At 41.2% G+C, this 17,419-nt stretch overlaps 1 protein-coding gene across 3 annotated transcripts; it reads left to right on the forward strand.

The window, feature by feature from the left end:
- The first annotated feature begins 1,051 nt into the window (after nt 1–1,051).
- Nucleotides 1,052–12,018, forward strand: LOC128743833 (endothelin-converting enzyme homolog). Of its 3 annotated transcripts, none has more exons than XM_053840512.1 (5): nt 1,052–1,284; nt 1,555–1,831; nt 9,102–9,625; nt 9,684–10,102; nt 10,166–12,018. In XM_053840512.1, the coding sequence occupies exons 2-5, from the start codon at nt 1,555–1,557 to the stop codon at nt 11,319–11,321; spliced, it is 2,376 nt and encodes a 791-aa protein (XP_053696487.1). In that variant the 5' UTR covers nt 1,052–1,284; the 3' UTR covers nt 11,322–12,018. The 3 variants fall into 3 exon arrangements, with proteins under 3 accessions (XP_053696487.1, XP_053696488.1, XP_053696486.1); XM_053840513.1 differs by lacking the exon at nt 1,052–1,284 and adding an exon at nt 1,385–1,442; XM_053840511.1 differs by lacking the exon at nt 1,052–1,284 and having other exon boundaries at nt 1,456–1,831.
- Nucleotides 12,019–17,419: the final 5,401 nt, after the last annotated feature.

The raw sequence follows: 17,419 nt of genomic DNA on the forward strand, positions 1-17,419 counted from the left end.
GTCATATAGGTAGTAACTCTATGCGGAAACCTTTACGTGGGCAGTGAACCAGATAAGATAATGCTCTCATTATCGTTGGACTAATTTTTACGCCGGTTGTCTGCAACATCGAATAGCTTTCTAGTCGTACGAGTACAGCGTTTGCACTTGTTTCACTAATGTATTTTTTGTTATCAGTTCTCTAAAGACTTGCAGCTGTGTATTACAAAAATTCTGCACTCGTATTATTTATGATCAAAAATTATTAAATTTAAATTGCACTTTAAACACTGTTCAGGTGACTCAGACTTGCTTCAGAAAACAGATCGGAAATCAATTCGGAATTCTTGAATCGCTAGTAATCTTTCCGGTTGAACAAATCCAACCACATCAGCTTAGGTGAATCTTATCAGTGCCCGGCATCTTACGGAATTGCACGGAATGTGCAATCCACCACCAGCAACAGCAGCAGCATCAGCATCCAGGCAGGACGTGGTAAATTGAAACGAAAATAGAACAGGTCTATTGCCTTCGAGCAAATAGAAGCTGCGCCCGTTTGGAACACTACCGCACAGTTGGAGGTATTTATCATCTCGCCACTGAATAACAACAAAACGGCAACTTCAGTGATAAAATAATGCGCGCGCAATTCGTTCATCCCTGGCCTTGCTGGCGGTAAAGTTTTATACGAGAAACTGGCCAGCGAAATTTTAGTACCAAGATCGTGAAATTCTGATCAACATGCAAATATAATGCAAGTTTTCTCAAGTTGAGTTTCAATCAAGTTGAGGATTAGTTTAATCAATTAAAATATCTATTTGTTTCAATTAAAATTATCAACAAGATGAACTTTTATTTCGACAATAAAACAATTGAAATAACAACTCCGTTGAGTAATTGGAGCTAAACAATGACTATCGAGTACAGAAACTTTCGACCAGTCTAGTCAGTTCTCTTCCAGCTAGTAGACATCTACCACCCTCTCGCGCCGCCCGGTGGCATCATCATCAGCGTTAACAACCAGTATGTATGTACCATTTAGAGCGCACGTTAGTTTGCTGACGTCCATCGAATGAACACTAAACGCGTAGTAGCTTGCCAATTTTCGCCGCGTTACCGTCTCGGATTATCGTTGCGCGCGTGTACTCTCGCGACTTGTTTACATTGCGGACGGAGTGAAACCCAGTATTTAGCATATCTTGTCAATCAAAGACAAGTGAATTCCTCTTCGAGTTCAGTATATTGTGTCTTAATTCACCTATAACTGACGCGCGTCGAGTCCCTTTTAGGCGGTGGACCTTTGATGTAGGTTTACAACGCAGTTAAATTTAATTGCGATTAATTGCTAGATCAAAAGTAGCTGGCCATTCTAGTAGAATCTATCGACCAGTTGGCAAGCATTTCTTTTGTTCGAGCCAGCTACTTCTAGGCGATCATTAATTGGAATCAATTTGCATCCTGGCGTGAGTTGGTTCTCTCTGTTGGATGGTTACTTTTTACGTTTACGGAAGCCACTCCGGTAATTGCTTCATGTTGAATTTTTTCCTTTTTTCTTTCTTCCACTCTCGTTTCAAGATGACCCGGTACAAGCAGGCCCAGTTTGTCGATGAAGACAGCAGCAGCATCGGATCGATTCAGATCAACGAAACCAGTCGGAGTCCGACGATGCACATCCGGTATCACACGGCCAGAGGAACGTCCCTGTGGAATGCTCGCAGCAAGCTCGAAAAGGTGCTCATTCTACTGTTGCTGTTCTCGACGGTGACAATTGTTGTGCTGATTGGGCTGCTGACAACCGAGAGCACAAGGATACTGCACGTGCAGCCACATGTGGATTCCAACATCTACAAAGGTGAGTAGGTAGTGTTGCAGTTGCCGGGCATGACAGAACAAGAGAATGGTGGAAAATCAAAAAGCCAAACATTGGGGTTGGTCATTCGAATAATGAAAAGTTTTCCAATCAGATAAATGTTTTGCGGTGGAAGAAAATAGAAAGCAAATGCATGCTTAGGTGATTTTTAGGAGAATAGTTGGGATTCTTAAATTGAGACGATTCGTTCAATTGGAAAACACTTGAAACTGACTTAAATTTTATTTGATTTGTCTATCGAAAAATAAATGTCGTTATAGCAATTCAGAAACTAAACGAACTAACTTCGAAAAGTTTTACCAATTTTATTGGTGATCTGAAAGTATTATCTGGAAAAAGTTTTTTACTAAATTTTCCTCTACAGTAGAAAATCCAGAATCCAGAATTTCATTCGAGCCCAAAAATATTCTTTTAAAATATATTTTCTTGTTTACTAATAATAAAGTTTTGGATTATAAAATTTTTACGATACTGGTATTCTTAAGTTAAGGTCAAAATCGCTGAGTTTTCAAAATAATCATACAGATTTGGGCCGAAGGTACTCAGAATTTCAAACGTTGGATTCATCATTTCAAGGATTTAATCATGAAAACAACCTTACAAATATAAAAATGATTTTCTGTCTGTATGACTCTTATACACTCGGAAACTACTGAACCAATGAGCGTAAAAATTTGAACACATTGGTTTTTGTTAAAAGTATACAAATGTGACTTTAGATGATTTAATGTTGGGTTTTATCCACCTAAAAGTGATATTCTGACCTCTTAAATCGTGTTTTACCTAATAAACATCATATAATGCTGAAATTCAATATTCTGATTATTTGGAAGCATAAAATCTTCGATAAAGCTGAAGATTCGAGAGAGCCGATGAATTTCAATGCAAAGCCTTGGATTTAAACCTCTTTAAGACTTGCCGCTTCTGTATTGACAGACTTCGCAGCCAGCTGTTAAAGTACAAGACAATTACGGGGCTAGTATAACGACCCTACTGACTCTAGAAGCACCACCCAGCTGAAACTCGAACATACATTGACTGCTTTATTAGTCCGGTATCGTATTTTGAAGCTTACTGGATGTCCTGGCTTTTATTCATAATAAATAACACCGTTTACTAGTTATTTAAGACTAAATGACAAAAGAAAAGTCAGAGATTAATCATTTGAGGCGAGATACGATTTATATCCTTCCTCTAGGTGGCCCTAATGGGCAAAGAGATATTCCAAGTAGCACACTTTTAGCCATTCTAGTTGTAGCAACTCAATTATGACTGAAACTAGTCATAATTCGGTTACCACAACTATGCTAATAGGGATCTATCCTCTATTAGTATTGCTGTTTCTCACATTCTCGGTTTTATAAGATGGGAAGGTCCCCGGCAGAGTTGAATAATTAGATAAACACTATGGAAACTTACATTGCCACCTAGGTGCCTAATATATCAGTTTCAACACTCGTCGTTTAACTCATTTGCTCAAATCTGTAAATTATTTTTGAAGAGACTGTAATCTCCCGGAATCGCTATTTCAGGCAGAAAATGCAATGTTTCTACTGATCCATTTGGTGTTATTCATTCTTGGGAAACACGATCTTGGATACGAGGTGCTACGAGCGCAAGTTAACCATTTTGATGTGATGTTTTGTGTAAAAGAATAGTGTATTTATCTTTTAAGATCTCAAATTTTCTATCTAACGACGCAGATGTATTCAACTACTTAAACTATTTCAACAAACAACTATTTAAAAACTATTTTGTTGGATGTTTGGGTGGTTTCTGTTTAGTAAAAAGACAAAGAAAAATAAATAATACGGAAAAATGCAAAAACCCAGCGTGACTAAAAAGTAGATGAATCGCGAATTCGCAAATTTTCGCAAAATGTACTTTCATAAACAGTTAGTCTGTACCCTACTCTATCAGAGGGCATCGAATTTCCAGCCCGGACGGACCCGGAAGATAAACAAAAACTATTTTGAAACAAATTTTTTTTTGTCATAATAGTAAATACCTTTGGCGTTCCTTTAAACTATGTTTAAGCTATAAAAATACTTTATTCAAGACTAAAACATGACACATATCTTCTAATTGTAGGATCATTATGATTTACGTTGATAGTTCACTTGAACTTCAAGAAAAATGGAAATAAATTTTGGTAATCTCGTATGACCTTTGTCACAATCTCGAGTTTTGCAAGTTTCTGGGGAGTTCATGAGTTCATATACAAATTTTCCTCACAGTAAAGTAGAAAACAACTCCCCCCATTGCTTATAGCCTGATAAAATAATGCGGATAGCATTTAAATATTCGCCGTCATTACAAACCATTTCGCCGAATACCATTTTGCACTTTGCAGAACATCAATTCTCGGTTGACCATAACGCGGAATATAGAGTTTCGCAGAATACCATTTCGCGAAAAACCTTGCGCGGGATGTACCATTTCACGGAAAATCTTTTCGTAGAAAGTACCATTTCGCAGGGGAACCCAACTGAAGGAAAGTAATAGAGGTCAGTAGATCTATGAAAATAAATAAACCTAAATAGAGGTGATCTCTACGGGGGGCTGCCCCCCATTTGCTTGATTAGTTCTGGAGTTATGAGGAAACTTGTATTTCATTTGTATGGGAGTCCCCCTCCTCCTAAAAACGTAAGGTGTTTTAATTCATCTAGAAAAAATTCATGCCTCCAAAAACTCCGGATTACCTACGAATGGTCGAAACACAAATGGCCGAATCACGAATGGCCGAAACACAAATGGCCGAAATTACAAATGGCATAGTATATCTAATGGTCGAATCACGAATGGCCGAATCACGAATGGCCGAATCACAAAAGGCTGAAACACGTATGGCCGAACGTCATATTCGGCCGAAAATAATTACGGTCTTCAGTCTGCACAAATGTTGAGTATACGCTGTCCTTACTCGCTGCCACTCGTTCGGACTAACTACTAAGGGTTAACTAAGGGATAATCCCTACTAGTTAGTAAACCTAGGAAAATGCATGCACCTAAATAGTAGCGGCCTGGGGCCGTCTCGCCCTCAATCATCTAGAAAACATTTGCTACTGACACGATCAATAGGCCTCGCACGCTATAATAAACGTAGATCATTCGCGCTTAGGGGAAGAAACAACTATCAATCATCTATACTCTATCTACCAAAATAAAAAATAAGACTCAGAGTATGTCCTGTTTTTTTGAAACTAAGGTACAGAATTTTACGAAAAGCTTTTTTCCTTCACTTCATCACAGAGCTGTGAGCGGAACAGATGGCAATAGAGGAGAAAATTTTAAATATTTTTCAGGGGGATGTTTCAAATTCGTGAAGAGTAATAGATGAAAAAACAGTCTCACAAAATGAGCAATAATTTTTTTTTTGATTTAGGAATTCCGCGAAAATTCGGCCTTTCGTGATTCGGCCATTCGTGATTCGGTCTTTCGTGATTCGGCCATTCGTGATTCGGCCTTCTGTGACTGTTGTTGGAATTCGGCCATTCGTGACTCGGCCATTTGTGTTTCGGCCATTCGGTACCAGCCCAATGAAGTTATTTGCGGTTTCGGTTTCGGGGGGCTCCGTAGCCGCAAGGTTATCGAGTCTGCTTTGACAAGCGAGTGGTCGTGGGTTCGAATCTTAGTAGAATCAAGCCATTCGATGTCAAGTGACTTTAGCATGGGTTTATTCTCAGGCTCCTCCATTTACCCTTCCTTCATGCTGAATTCTATATTTACCCTCTGACGCCTCTTGACAGTGCAAATGTCCCTCCTATAGTTAAGTGTACTGGTCAGAGGTACGAATGAGTCCTCGCCAGGGACGGCTATAATATGGGATAGTGCTGGCAGCGAGGAATATGCGGGTAAAGTAGATCAAGCTTTGAAGGAAGGGTAAACCCCAATACACACAAGCACGCATAAAAAATTTGCGGTTTCGTCACTAACAAGAATGACATTAGCTGCGGATCGGTTATGCAGGAGTGAGAGAGGAGCGAAGAGTGGAGGAGAGGATCCGGGAGTTTGATATGTGATGTTTTTGATATTATACCTACTGCAAACAGCCTCAGCGAGGGCCCCAGCTAATGTCAAAAAATCTTTATATGTGTGCGTGGTGGAGTACATCATGAGATGTGTACAAATTCAAACGTTCTTTACTGCTGTAAAACTGATAAACTTAAATGCAGTTTACTTATTTGGCCCATGAGATCCCACTATCATTTATACATATTCTTATACATAAAAAGATGATGTTGCAAAAACATTTTAAGTCAGCTACTACATTCTGCTACTACTCAAGAAACACCCCCTTAAAGTTTGCACTAAAAGAAAAGCAAAAAATTCAATCAACTTGAAAACCGGAAATTGTAGAGTTTCCACATATTCTACCAAAATATGCAACTTAGCGTTGTCTGCAACTTTACAGAAGAGTGGTGAATGACCAACTGGTTAAAACCACATTAAACAACAATAAAAAAAACCTTACAGAACATCTCATGTTTATAAGGGTTGAAATAAAATAGCTATGTGAAAAAAAAAGAATCATATTTAGGGGGGTACTCGCAAGTTTCATTCCGTAACTTTTTCCCCTCAAGAGATAGCCACTTTCTTCCTTCAGTGAAGTTGCTCAAAACAATATTATCAACAAATGTTTTTTACCGATCGAAGACGTTAAGCTTGGAACTAAAAAGTTATTTTTTCTATCTGTTGTGTTATCCCCTTCAGCTCTAATCTTCTAATACTACACTCAAAAAAATTGACACGTCGCATCCACGTGAAAAATCATGTAAACTTCTATACAGCAACTTACATGAACTTCATGTACTAGTTAATGGGAAAGTTGATAAAATTTACCGGGATCGCACGTAAACTAGTTAGTATGAGTGCGAGTTACCAACAATTCACATGAATGTTACATGAAAAGTGTGATGGATGAGAATTACCTGTGTTTTCACGTAAACTTGACATGCCGATTTTTTTGAGTGTATTAGAAAATTCTTATAAAGCGCAGAAGACAGTAAGGTGATATCTTTAATAGTTTCGTCACAAATATCGATGTTCGTCTTCTTTTTAATCCGTCCCACTGTGCAGAGGGGGGACAAGAAACGCGAGTATGAATAAATGTTTTAGCATGACTTCGGAACGTCTGAATGGTTCTTCATCAAACTTGGCATACATGTTTTTGACGTTAAAAAAATCAATGCAGGGGGGTTGAAAAAAAGAGCGATGGGAGGTACCGTAAAGTAGACAGATTTACAACTGTCTGATGGACAATGGAGGAGAGGGGGCTGACAAAGGCAGTAAACACTTTCTAATGACGTAAAATGGCTTTATTTCTAGCATTATGAGAACTTTTGTTACAATAACTAACGTACAGTGGCTAAGTGACAAAGAAACCCCAAATATGAAGTCAGCAAGTTGATTACGTAATAAATGTGCTATTTAAGGACTCAGCAGCACTGTTGCGCATGGGAACCCTAGCTCCCTAAATCAACTTTGGCATTATGTCAGGGGCGACTCTTGATGGTTTGACGATTTTTCAACCAAGTGAGTGGTTAGGAGCGGCATACGGCAGCGTCTGTTTCGGGCGGATGAATTAAGAACCATATTCGGCACTAAACCTAAGGTGACAGCCCCATTACGAGACTCGGTAACAAGGCCATAGTAAGGTAACCTACCTAAATCAAATTACTATGGATATTCAAGCAAATGCGGATCAGAATAGTTGGCATCGACCAAGGAAACGAAACAAGATGAAGTAGAGAGATGAGTGGAAACTCGATACTTGGAGCTGCAGACCGCTGAATTTTGCTTGTGGCGACCAGGTGCTGCTTGAACAACTTAAGCCTTGCTAACTCGGTATCGTAGCTCTGCAGGAAATCTGTCGTAAAGGTTTGGAAGATCCGTAACAGAAAGGTCCAGTTGTACCAAAGCTGGTGATAATAACAACGAACTGGGAACGAGCTTTGTAGAGTTAGGCAGAATGCAGCATCGCGTGATAGCGTGATTGGAAAGCGATCAACACGAGGATATGTCTTGAGGATATAAGACCATTTCTTCAATTAGAGCAACATCAACGTGTACCGCCCTTACGAAAATAGAGAACGAAGCAACAAGATCGTCATCAGAGATATGAACGCTTAAGTCAGTAAAAAAGAAATGCATAGACCAGTGATAGGACCCCACATACTGCACTTCGACATGGACAATAGCGGCCAACGATGTATACATTTGCAGCTTCCCGAGGCCTTTTGAGACACCTTTTTTCCATGCAATGATATCTACAAAGCCACCCAGAGATCACCTGAACAACGTACAATGAATCTGGTTGAACACGTACTCATAGATCAGACGTATACCTGACACGTCAATGCCGTCCTTCTCGGCTGAAAATTAGCCATCGTAGAGATCGCTAATCACAGAACTTGGCCAAATACCGAGAGGAAAGAACCAACTAACCATGATCTTGAGGAGTAAAAAGCGCCAAAAGTAGTAGAGAGATCGTGAAGAATTAGAACAACTATTACGAGCTAATGACACGTGTAAATTTTGCGAGACGGTGAACCAAACTCGTAAGGACTACACACCGGAATCTGACATATGTAGAGACGAGGAAGGGAATCTAGTCACAAACGAGAGGAAGGTAATCGAAAGGTGGAAGCAGTTCTTCGATAAACACCTCAATGACAAATTTGCAGAAGGAGGTAGAACGGCAGTTAACCTAGTAGTGCCCATGGAAGATGGTAATGTTCCAGCACCTGATCTCTAAGAAGTCAAACTAGAAACTACCGAGATAGAAGCCGATCTGATGACCAAACCATTCGAGCGGGTGTAGCTGAAGAAACATCGATATCCGATCGGCGTCCGAGGATATGAAAGCGGACAAACTGTTTACATTTTCGTTGCTGGGATCTAAAAGTAAACTATTCTAGGGTCAGTCCATATAAAACACTTCTTCGCCGGCAAAAATGGAATTCCACTATTGGCCTCATAAAGTCTATGGGTTCTGTTGAAACAGCTACTAACCTTTCTTAGAATATCAAACATGATTTCGGATCTGGAACTGTGAGCAAACGGGACTCCCTTCTTGTGGATACCTTTTTCATGCCCAAATTTTGAGATAGAGAAATCTGTTTGGCTGACCCAACAAAGTCGAATATTTAAGTAAAGACAGTGCTATTCACTAATGATAAATTCCCAACACTAAGTATGCCTCACGAGCCATTTTAATAACTAAGCTTTTACGTTCTCTATTTCTCCCCAGATGGCCAACCATCAGGTAGCGAATCCTCGAAGACCTGCCTGAACAAGCACTGCATTTTCGCCGCAAGTGAAATCCTGCACTCGATCGATACCACGGTCAGTCCGTGTGACGACTTCTACGGATTCGCTTGTAATCAGTGGATCAAAAACAATCCCATCCCGGATGGTAAATCCATGTGGGGTACATTCGGCAAGCTGGAACAGCAGAATCAGTTGGTGGTGAAGAACGTTCTGGAGCGACCAGAAGCGGAGTTTAAGTCGAAGGCCGAAAAGAAGGCTAAACTGTACTACCAGTCCTGCCTGGATGAGGACGAAACTATGGAAAAGTTGGGAGCAGAACCGTTGCTGAAATTGCTCAAAAATATCGGAGGCTGGAATGTGACTGCGAACGCCAGTGGTTTCGATGTGAGCAAGTGGTCCCTACAAAAGTCACTGCAGACTCTGCAGATTAAGTACAATATGGGTGGCCTGTTTGGGTGGGCCGTTGGCGAAGATGATCGTAACTCAAGCAAACATATAATTCAAGTATGAATGCTCTTGTTTTTGTTTATAAATCTTTTAGTTCAAATTTTTATAATTACAGATTGACCAAGGAGGGTTAACACTCCCTTCAAGGGACAACTATCTAAACAAAACGGCTAATGCAAAGATCTTAACTGCTTACCTAGACTACATGACTAAGGTGTCCGTTCTGCTCGGTGCCGAGGAGGCTGATGCTCGTCGTCAGATGTCCGATGTGGTTGAGTTCGAAACCAGACTGGCAAACATTACAACTCCCCAGGATATGCGCAGGGATGAAGAGGAAATGTACCATTTGATGACATTGACAACGCTGCAGGAAAAAGCTTCGTTCATCAATTGGCGCGATCACTTCGAGGAAGCATTCCGACTGGTGAAGAGGAAAATTACCGAAAAAGAAAAGGTGGTCGTTTACGCTCCGGAATATCTGGAGAAGTTGAATACGCTAGTGCAAGAATACCATTCTACGGATGAGAAAAAAACGTATGTCATCGCTTTTTGTTGTTCCATCAATGCGTTGCAATGAATTTAACTTTTTAATTTTAGCATTCTTAACAACTACCTGGTTTGGCAAACCGTACGCACGCTGACCGCTTGTCTGTCGAAAGCGTTCCGGGATGCTTACAAGGGGCTTCGCAAGGCTTTGATTGGGTCCGATGGAGGCGAGGAACCGTGGCGGTATTGCGTCAGTGATACGACAAATGTTCTAGGTTTTGCCATTGGGGCCATGTTCGTTCGGGAAGTGTTCCACGGTGAATCGAAACCACGGGCAGAAGAGATGATCAATGAGGTTCGTACCGCTTTCAAGGATAATCTTAGAAATTTGGTGTGGATGGATAATGAAACCAGGCGACTAGCTGACGAGAAGGCGGACTCCATTTCCGATATGATTGGATTTCCGGATTACATTCTGAATGCGGATGAGTTGGACAAGAAGTATCAGGATTTGAATATTGATCCGAAAATGTACTTTGACAACAATATCAACTTCAACATCTACAGTCTGAAGAAAAACCTAGAAAAACTTGATCAACCGGTTAACAAAACACGCTGGGGAATGACCCCGCCTACGGTGAATGCATATTACACTCCAACCAAGAATCAGATTGTTTTTCCCGCCGGAATTCTGCAGCTTCCGTTCTTCGATATGAAAAATCCGAAAAGCTTAAACTACGGAGCGATGGGGGTAGTGATGGGACACGAGCTGACCCATGCGTTCGATGATCAAGGTCGAGAGTATGACAAATTTGGAAACTTGCATCAATGGTGGAATAACAAAACCATCGAACGTTTCAAAAAACAAACCGAATGTTTCAATAAGCAGTACAGTACGTATAAGGTTAATGGGAAAAACCTTAATGGCAAACAAACGATGGGCGAAAATATTGCTGATAACGGTGGGCTTAAGGCGGCTTTTCATGCGTACATCAGAAATGAGAAGTTAAGCACTTCGGACACGGATACTCTGCCGCTTCCTGGATTGAACATGACTCATCGTCAGCTATTTTTCGTTTCGTTTGCTCAAGTATGGTGCTCGGCTGTTACCGATGAAACGACCACGTTGCAGATTGAAAAGGATCCACACTCACCACCGATGTACCGAGTGATTGGATCGCTCTCAAATCTACGAGAATTTGCTGACACTTTCCAGTGTCCTTCGGGAACCCGGATGAATCCGGAACGGAAATGTGAAGTGTGGTAAGAGACTGTTGATAGACTAACATGGGCAAACTGTGCTGCACTGGATGCATGCGAACGGTTTAGAAGTATTACTGTTGTTGCACAACTTATTATTATTTACTGAATGTACAAAAAGAGATTCCGTTTGTTATCCATTCGCTTCTTTTCCTCTTGCTTTAGTTGTATTTATTCTAGCGTAACAGAAGTTATCTGAGATGCCAAAAAGTCCAAAGAATCTATGTGAATAAAATATTTTTAGATAATCTACCCTTTCCGAAACACAAGAAGATAGAAGAAAAAAAACATAATCCCAAGACATTACCCACGTAGCGATTAAGAGAGTCCTTTAACATTTAAATCCAGTGATAAGTGTATCAAACAAAATTTACACCAGTTACTAATGAATGTGATTAATATCGAAAGAACGCTATGTAGCAGAGCAAAGGAGAGTTCACAGTTGACCACTTGTTCAGGAAAAATAAAATCGCAAATGACAGATAACACTGCAGCAGGTCTAGCTGGCAACAGAGAATCAAACTTTCTATACAAAAACACTAAAAACTAGTGCTACATAAATAGTATCGTAAGGAGCTGTTTTAAACAATTTATAAAAGACGTTTGGTTCCTCGCTGAGATCAGGAAAACTTGCGTTGTTCGATTTCGGTTTCGGTAAAAAAAATACTATTGTGTTCGATAAGCAACCGCGTTGCGAGCACAATCCGTGTAATGAAATAAATTAATATATCTAACATTTAGCAAAACAGAAGGGTTTTTATTTTATCCCAACAACATCCATGCATAGATATAACTGAATTTAAATAGGTTACTCAAAGCAGTATTTTGTCCAAATTCTTTTCCGTCTCAAAACTCATTATTAGACAAGGAATCTATTCTTGGGGCAAGCAAACGAAGTGGCTTAACATACGTATTTTACCAGTCGTCAAATCTTATAACGGTCCAGTTACTTTTTGACTGCCGTTACAGCAAATACGTGCTCAGTAGTACAACGACAATGGAGTTCCCACTTTCGTCCAATCGTGTTAGGCGATAATGAAATGGAAGCTGAAGATTAAGGGAGTAACCACCAGCATCGTTCGTTAGATGAAGGTTTTGTAGAATCGGCTGGCTAAGACCGTAAAGGGCCAAATGGAATACTGCGTCAACCAATCCCTCAGCGCCAAATTGACAGTTAATCCATGGGAAAACTGCCAGAATAGCGATGATGGAAGCGTTCACGCAGCAGTCATGGCAACAACTATCAAGCAACTACGCTTGATGCTTTGTTCGTACTGCCAGCTCTAGCCCGGAGTGAAAACGTTGAAAATCGTGGGGCACTTTGTGCCCGTCGGATATAGCCGGTCCGTCATTTACAACATTTTCTCCCTTCTTGAAAAAAAAAAACGAGAGCGCCGAACGGCAGCCTGGTTCCGACCACCCGACGGTGCTGCGCAAGCGTAAAGTGTAACAGAAGCTGAAGAAGAAGACCGAGAACAGGATGATCCAATCTAGACATTTTCCTGACCAATCTAGACATTTTCATACAGAAGCGTCACTCGAGACCAGCCGTGTCTGAGCAGCAGGCAATCATCCAAAGTGAGCGGCAGAAGGTGCTGGTGATAAACATTTTTCTGGCGATGACGAGTCCTACTGGACGCTCGATGGCAGCGACTAGCAGGGGACCGGGTACTTTACGGTACCTTACCAAGGAGATAAAGGGTGTCCGACACCAAATTGAACCACGGAAGAAACGCTGTAGAAAACTACCCATTTGGTAGAGTATTCTCATGTTTTTAGTCTTGACCTTGAAATGCGGTCATACATATATATTAATATTTTTTTGAAACGATGGTTCTACAATTGATGAAGGGACGGTAGGGGAAAGAAATCCAGTATTAAACAAACGGTAGGAGACAAAATGACTACTTGTTAAGTGTAGCTACCAATACCCCCCCCCCCATCCTCACTTTTCCGGTCTTTCCCATCCTTCACCGAAAATTTTTCATTTCTTTCCCCTACCGTCCCTTCATCAATTGTAGAACCGTCGTTTCAAAAAATTATACCCATTGGGTATTTTCTCTTGAATATTTGGGTAGAAGTAGTTTAGAGTGCATTGTTTATCCTGATATTTTTATCGTTGTCAATTGAAAAAAATTGAAAAAAATGGCGTCACCCGAAAATGAACGTCGCGAATTGATTTCTCGCAAGCACCTGGAAAATCCTCAACTATCTCATCCGGACATCGGAAAACAACCGGTAATCGTGCACTCAATTACTGGTCAGGATCACAAGCGCGTCGTGGAAGCGTTTAAGGAGAATCCCAATGTTTCAGTCAGGAATATGGCGAAAAAGTTGAATCTGTCCAACTGTTTCGTTCAGAGAGCCAAGGTTCGGGAAGGAGTAAATGAGTACGTAGTGTAGAAAGCTCCAAGCTCGTGACGAATGGCAAAATACGGTGGGAACGTCACGGGCCCGAAAACTTTACATCTAAATGCTGACAAACCCTCATTATCTCATCATGGATGATCAGAAATACGTTAAGGCGGACTTCCGGCAGCTTCCGGCGCTACTGTTCTTCATCCTCCAGCGCTTCCAGCGTTTGATATTCCGGAGAAAGTAAGAAAGCAGAAGCTTTCAAAGTTTGGCAAGAAATACATGAATCCAAATTGCTACCGGGGTTGGGTACCCGATCTTCGTGGTTGCTCGGATCCCGGTTATTACCGCGGTTTCTAGCAGAGGTAGGGATATGATTTGCTATAACTTAAGCCAGAGCCGACGTTCCAGCCCAAGAAGCCTTGCGCAGGTTAGACAGCATTCATTTTGCAGGAACTGCCGCAGTGTAAATATTTGATCCGTTATAAACCGACCTTTGACGAAGCCGGCTTGATAAGTTCCTACAAATCTGTTCGCAATTGGTGATAGTCGGCGGAAAATGATTTGGGACAGCACTTTATAGGCGGCATATATTTCGTAATTCAGCGCATTTGGTTGAGGAATCGTCAAGTCATCAAGGGCCGCTATTGACATGGGAACCAAGACTCAAGTCTGACTGGGTTATTCTTCGTTGTTACACTCAGCATCCACACAGGTACCTTTGTCTTTGTCGGTATACGTTTTCACCGGGATTGGTTACCTGATTTCTGCTAAGCTTGTAAGTATCCCGGCTGATTCCACAACGGGGTAGAGATAGGAGTTGCTAGATAAAAGGTAAAGGACCACTATGAGATCTATTGTATAGCTGCATGTACTCAAGGCACTTACGTTATGCATTATTTAGCAGTTCACCAATGTCGGGAGCACAACGTGCCAATCCATCATATTTTCGTGGATTTCAGGGCAGCATACGATACAGTTGAGCACAAGCAGCTATTACAGATAATGCACGAGGTCGGTTTTCCGGACAAATAGATACGGATAATCAAAGCTACTCTAGAGCGAGTGATGTGCTATGTGCGTGTCTTGGGGACACTCTTGAGTTCCTTCGAATCGCGCAGAGGTTTTAGTTATTTATTTATTTATCTGATAGCGTAAGGTAAACCTTTTTTGTTTGCTATCTCCGAATGTCACAATCATTATCATATAGATCATTTTCATAAATTCTAAATACATTACATACTAACAATTAATTTAATGACGGTTAAAAAACTCTATGCAGCCCTTCTTAAAATCTGCTACCGTTGTCGATTGTTTGACCACAGTGGGTAAAGAATTCCAAATTGCAACACCTCGTACGAATAGTGAATTGGAGTAGTTGTTCGTGTTATTGCGTGGAATAATCAGGTTTTGGAGGCGACGTCTTTGAGTTGGTATCAGCTTCTGAAAGAGTATTGGCGGCGAGCACGATGTGATCAGTTTACGCAGGAACAGGCAGGAACGGTAGGCATATAGGGAATCAAGTGGGCAGACAATCAGATTTCTCTGCAGATGACTCTTATGAGCATAGCGGCTAAGTCCATACACGAAGCGTACACAAGAGTTAAGGGCAACACGTAGTGGGCTCATGGAATTAGCACTTGGATTGACATGCAATATATCCCCGAAAAGGAAATGAGGTAGTATCAAGGCCTTGAACAACCTAAGCCGTATGTCGACGGGAGCAGCAGGTACACAACTATGAAGCGAACGAAGGCACGCGTAGATTTTTCCGCATTGCTGGTTGATAAGACCATCCCACTGGAGATCTACTTGAACCAAAAAACCAAGGTTCATCGCTCGATCCGTCCAGTCAATGGCTTGGCCATCCAATATAACAGGCGACAACAAATCCATTTGCGTACTATTCCTGCGTCGTCCTCGAATAAACATAGCTTTACTTTTAGCTTGGTTAATGTGCAACTGATTTCTTAGTGACCACTCTGCAATTCTGGTAAGGTCTGTATTCACCAAATCGACGAGATCTCGTGAACAAACACCAGGGCGACTAACATATAACTGTACATCGTCCGCAAAAAGCTGAATGGAACAGTGCCGAGGTATTGTTGGCAAATCATTCACGTGGCAACAAAACAGTAATGGGCCAATCACGGAACCTTGTGGCACACCGGAGTAGCAACCTACTTCGGACTGTAAGTCTCCACAGAAAACAATTTGCGTTCGTTCATCGAGGAAGGACTTCAATAAATTCACTGCAGAGCTTGAAAAATTAAATCGCATTTCCAGCTTCGAGCACAGCAACCGGTGAGGAATAGTGTCGAATGCTTTAGGCTTTGGCAAGGGCATGGACTGTTCTGTATATTATTCGACATAGCTATTGAAAGTGTGATCTGGCGAGCGGCCATCTAAATGAGAGGAATGATCTTCGGCAAAAGTATCCAACTCCTAGCCTTCGCAGACAACCTGGACATCATTACTAGAAACCTTGGAACAGCGAAGGTAATCTACACCAGTCTAAAAACGGAGACTAGGAAGCTTGTATTCACAAATCAATGCGTTGAAAACTAAATATGATAGCAAGAGGCTCCAGAGAAAACAACGTTGGCCTCCCACGCGCAGTGACTGTTAACGGCGATGAAGCGGAAATGGTTGATGAGATCATATATTAGGAATCTCTACACTCGAAATATTTTGCACATAACTAATGGTAAATTTCCATATGAAATTCCAGATGATTATCATGTGCCGCATATAAGCACAATCCGCCTAGAAATGCATATAAAAAATATACACATATAAATAGTATGTGCAAAAGTTTCGCGTACCCATAAATTATAACTGTTTGGCAGAGGTTGGAAAACTCGCAAAATGAATAGATACGCCGAGCATCGGCAAACGGTTTTTATCATGATAAAACAGCTACGCGAGTGGTTCAATTCGCCTATAACAATGAGCAACATACACTCACGCTTCGTAGCATCGCTGAATATACGAATATCGTGAGCAACGCAAAAGTGCGATTTATCGTCTTCTGCGGCTTGTAAAGCCACTAACACTACTTTAAACTATTCCCTTTTAGTGGTAATATTATTTTGAATACTTTCCGGCGTCCCCGGGCATTCTATATCCGATAAATCGAACACACTCAATGTTCAATATTCAATTTTTGAACGAATTCTGATGTTCACATTGAGGTTCTGTTCGTGATAAAATTCAAAGCTGATGCGTGCATTATCGGCGAGGCAGGCGAATAGTGTATGTTCATGAGGGATGTTCATCGCTTCAAATGATCACTTTTTCGCGAATTCTCCAACCACTGCTGTTTGGCATATAAAGTTCATTGACTGGGTACATTGCAAAAATCTATGTGTGGGACACATAGAAATTACACGAAAAGTTTTCTCAGTGTAGTCACCGCCGACAATAATACGAGTTAGAAGATTCAACTACCCGTTTAAGCTGGAAGTCGGGCCCTCCGCATGATACTTCGATCAAGGAGCATGCACCGACGCATGAAACTGATGATGTGTAAAACGCTAATCAGACCGGTAGTCCTCTACGGACTTAAGACTGCTAATTTACTTACGGAAGACACCCGAAAAGAAACGTCGCAAATTGATTCTGCGCAGTACACTTGTCGTATTTGAACGAAAGGAGTTCCGGTCTATTTTTGGTGGAATGTACGCGGAAAGTGGCGCAGGCGCATGAACTACGAGTTGGAGGCACTACCTGGAGAGATTCCCATCGTAC

The sequence above is a fragment of the Sabethes cyaneus genome, chromosome 3, assembly GCF_943734655.1.
Source record: "Sabethes cyaneus chromosome 3, idSabCyanKW18_F2, whole genome shotgun sequence".
NCBI classification, from domain to species: domain Eukaryota; kingdom Metazoa; phylum Arthropoda; class Insecta; order Diptera; family Culicidae; genus Sabethes; species Sabethes cyaneus.

Coding starts and splice junctions, on each gene's coding strand:
- LOC128743833 (XM_053840511.1), top strand. CDS start 1,465: ATGGTTACTTTTTACGTTTACGGAAGCCACTCCGGTAATTGCTTCATG. Junction 1,832..9,101: donor GGATTCCAACATCTACAAAG/GTGAGTAGGTAG, acceptor ATTTCTCCCCAG/ATGGCCAACCATCAGGTAGC. Junction 9,626..9,683: donor CAAGCAAACATATAATTCAA/GTATGAATGCTC, acceptor TTATAATTACAG/ATTGACCAAGGAGGGTTAAC.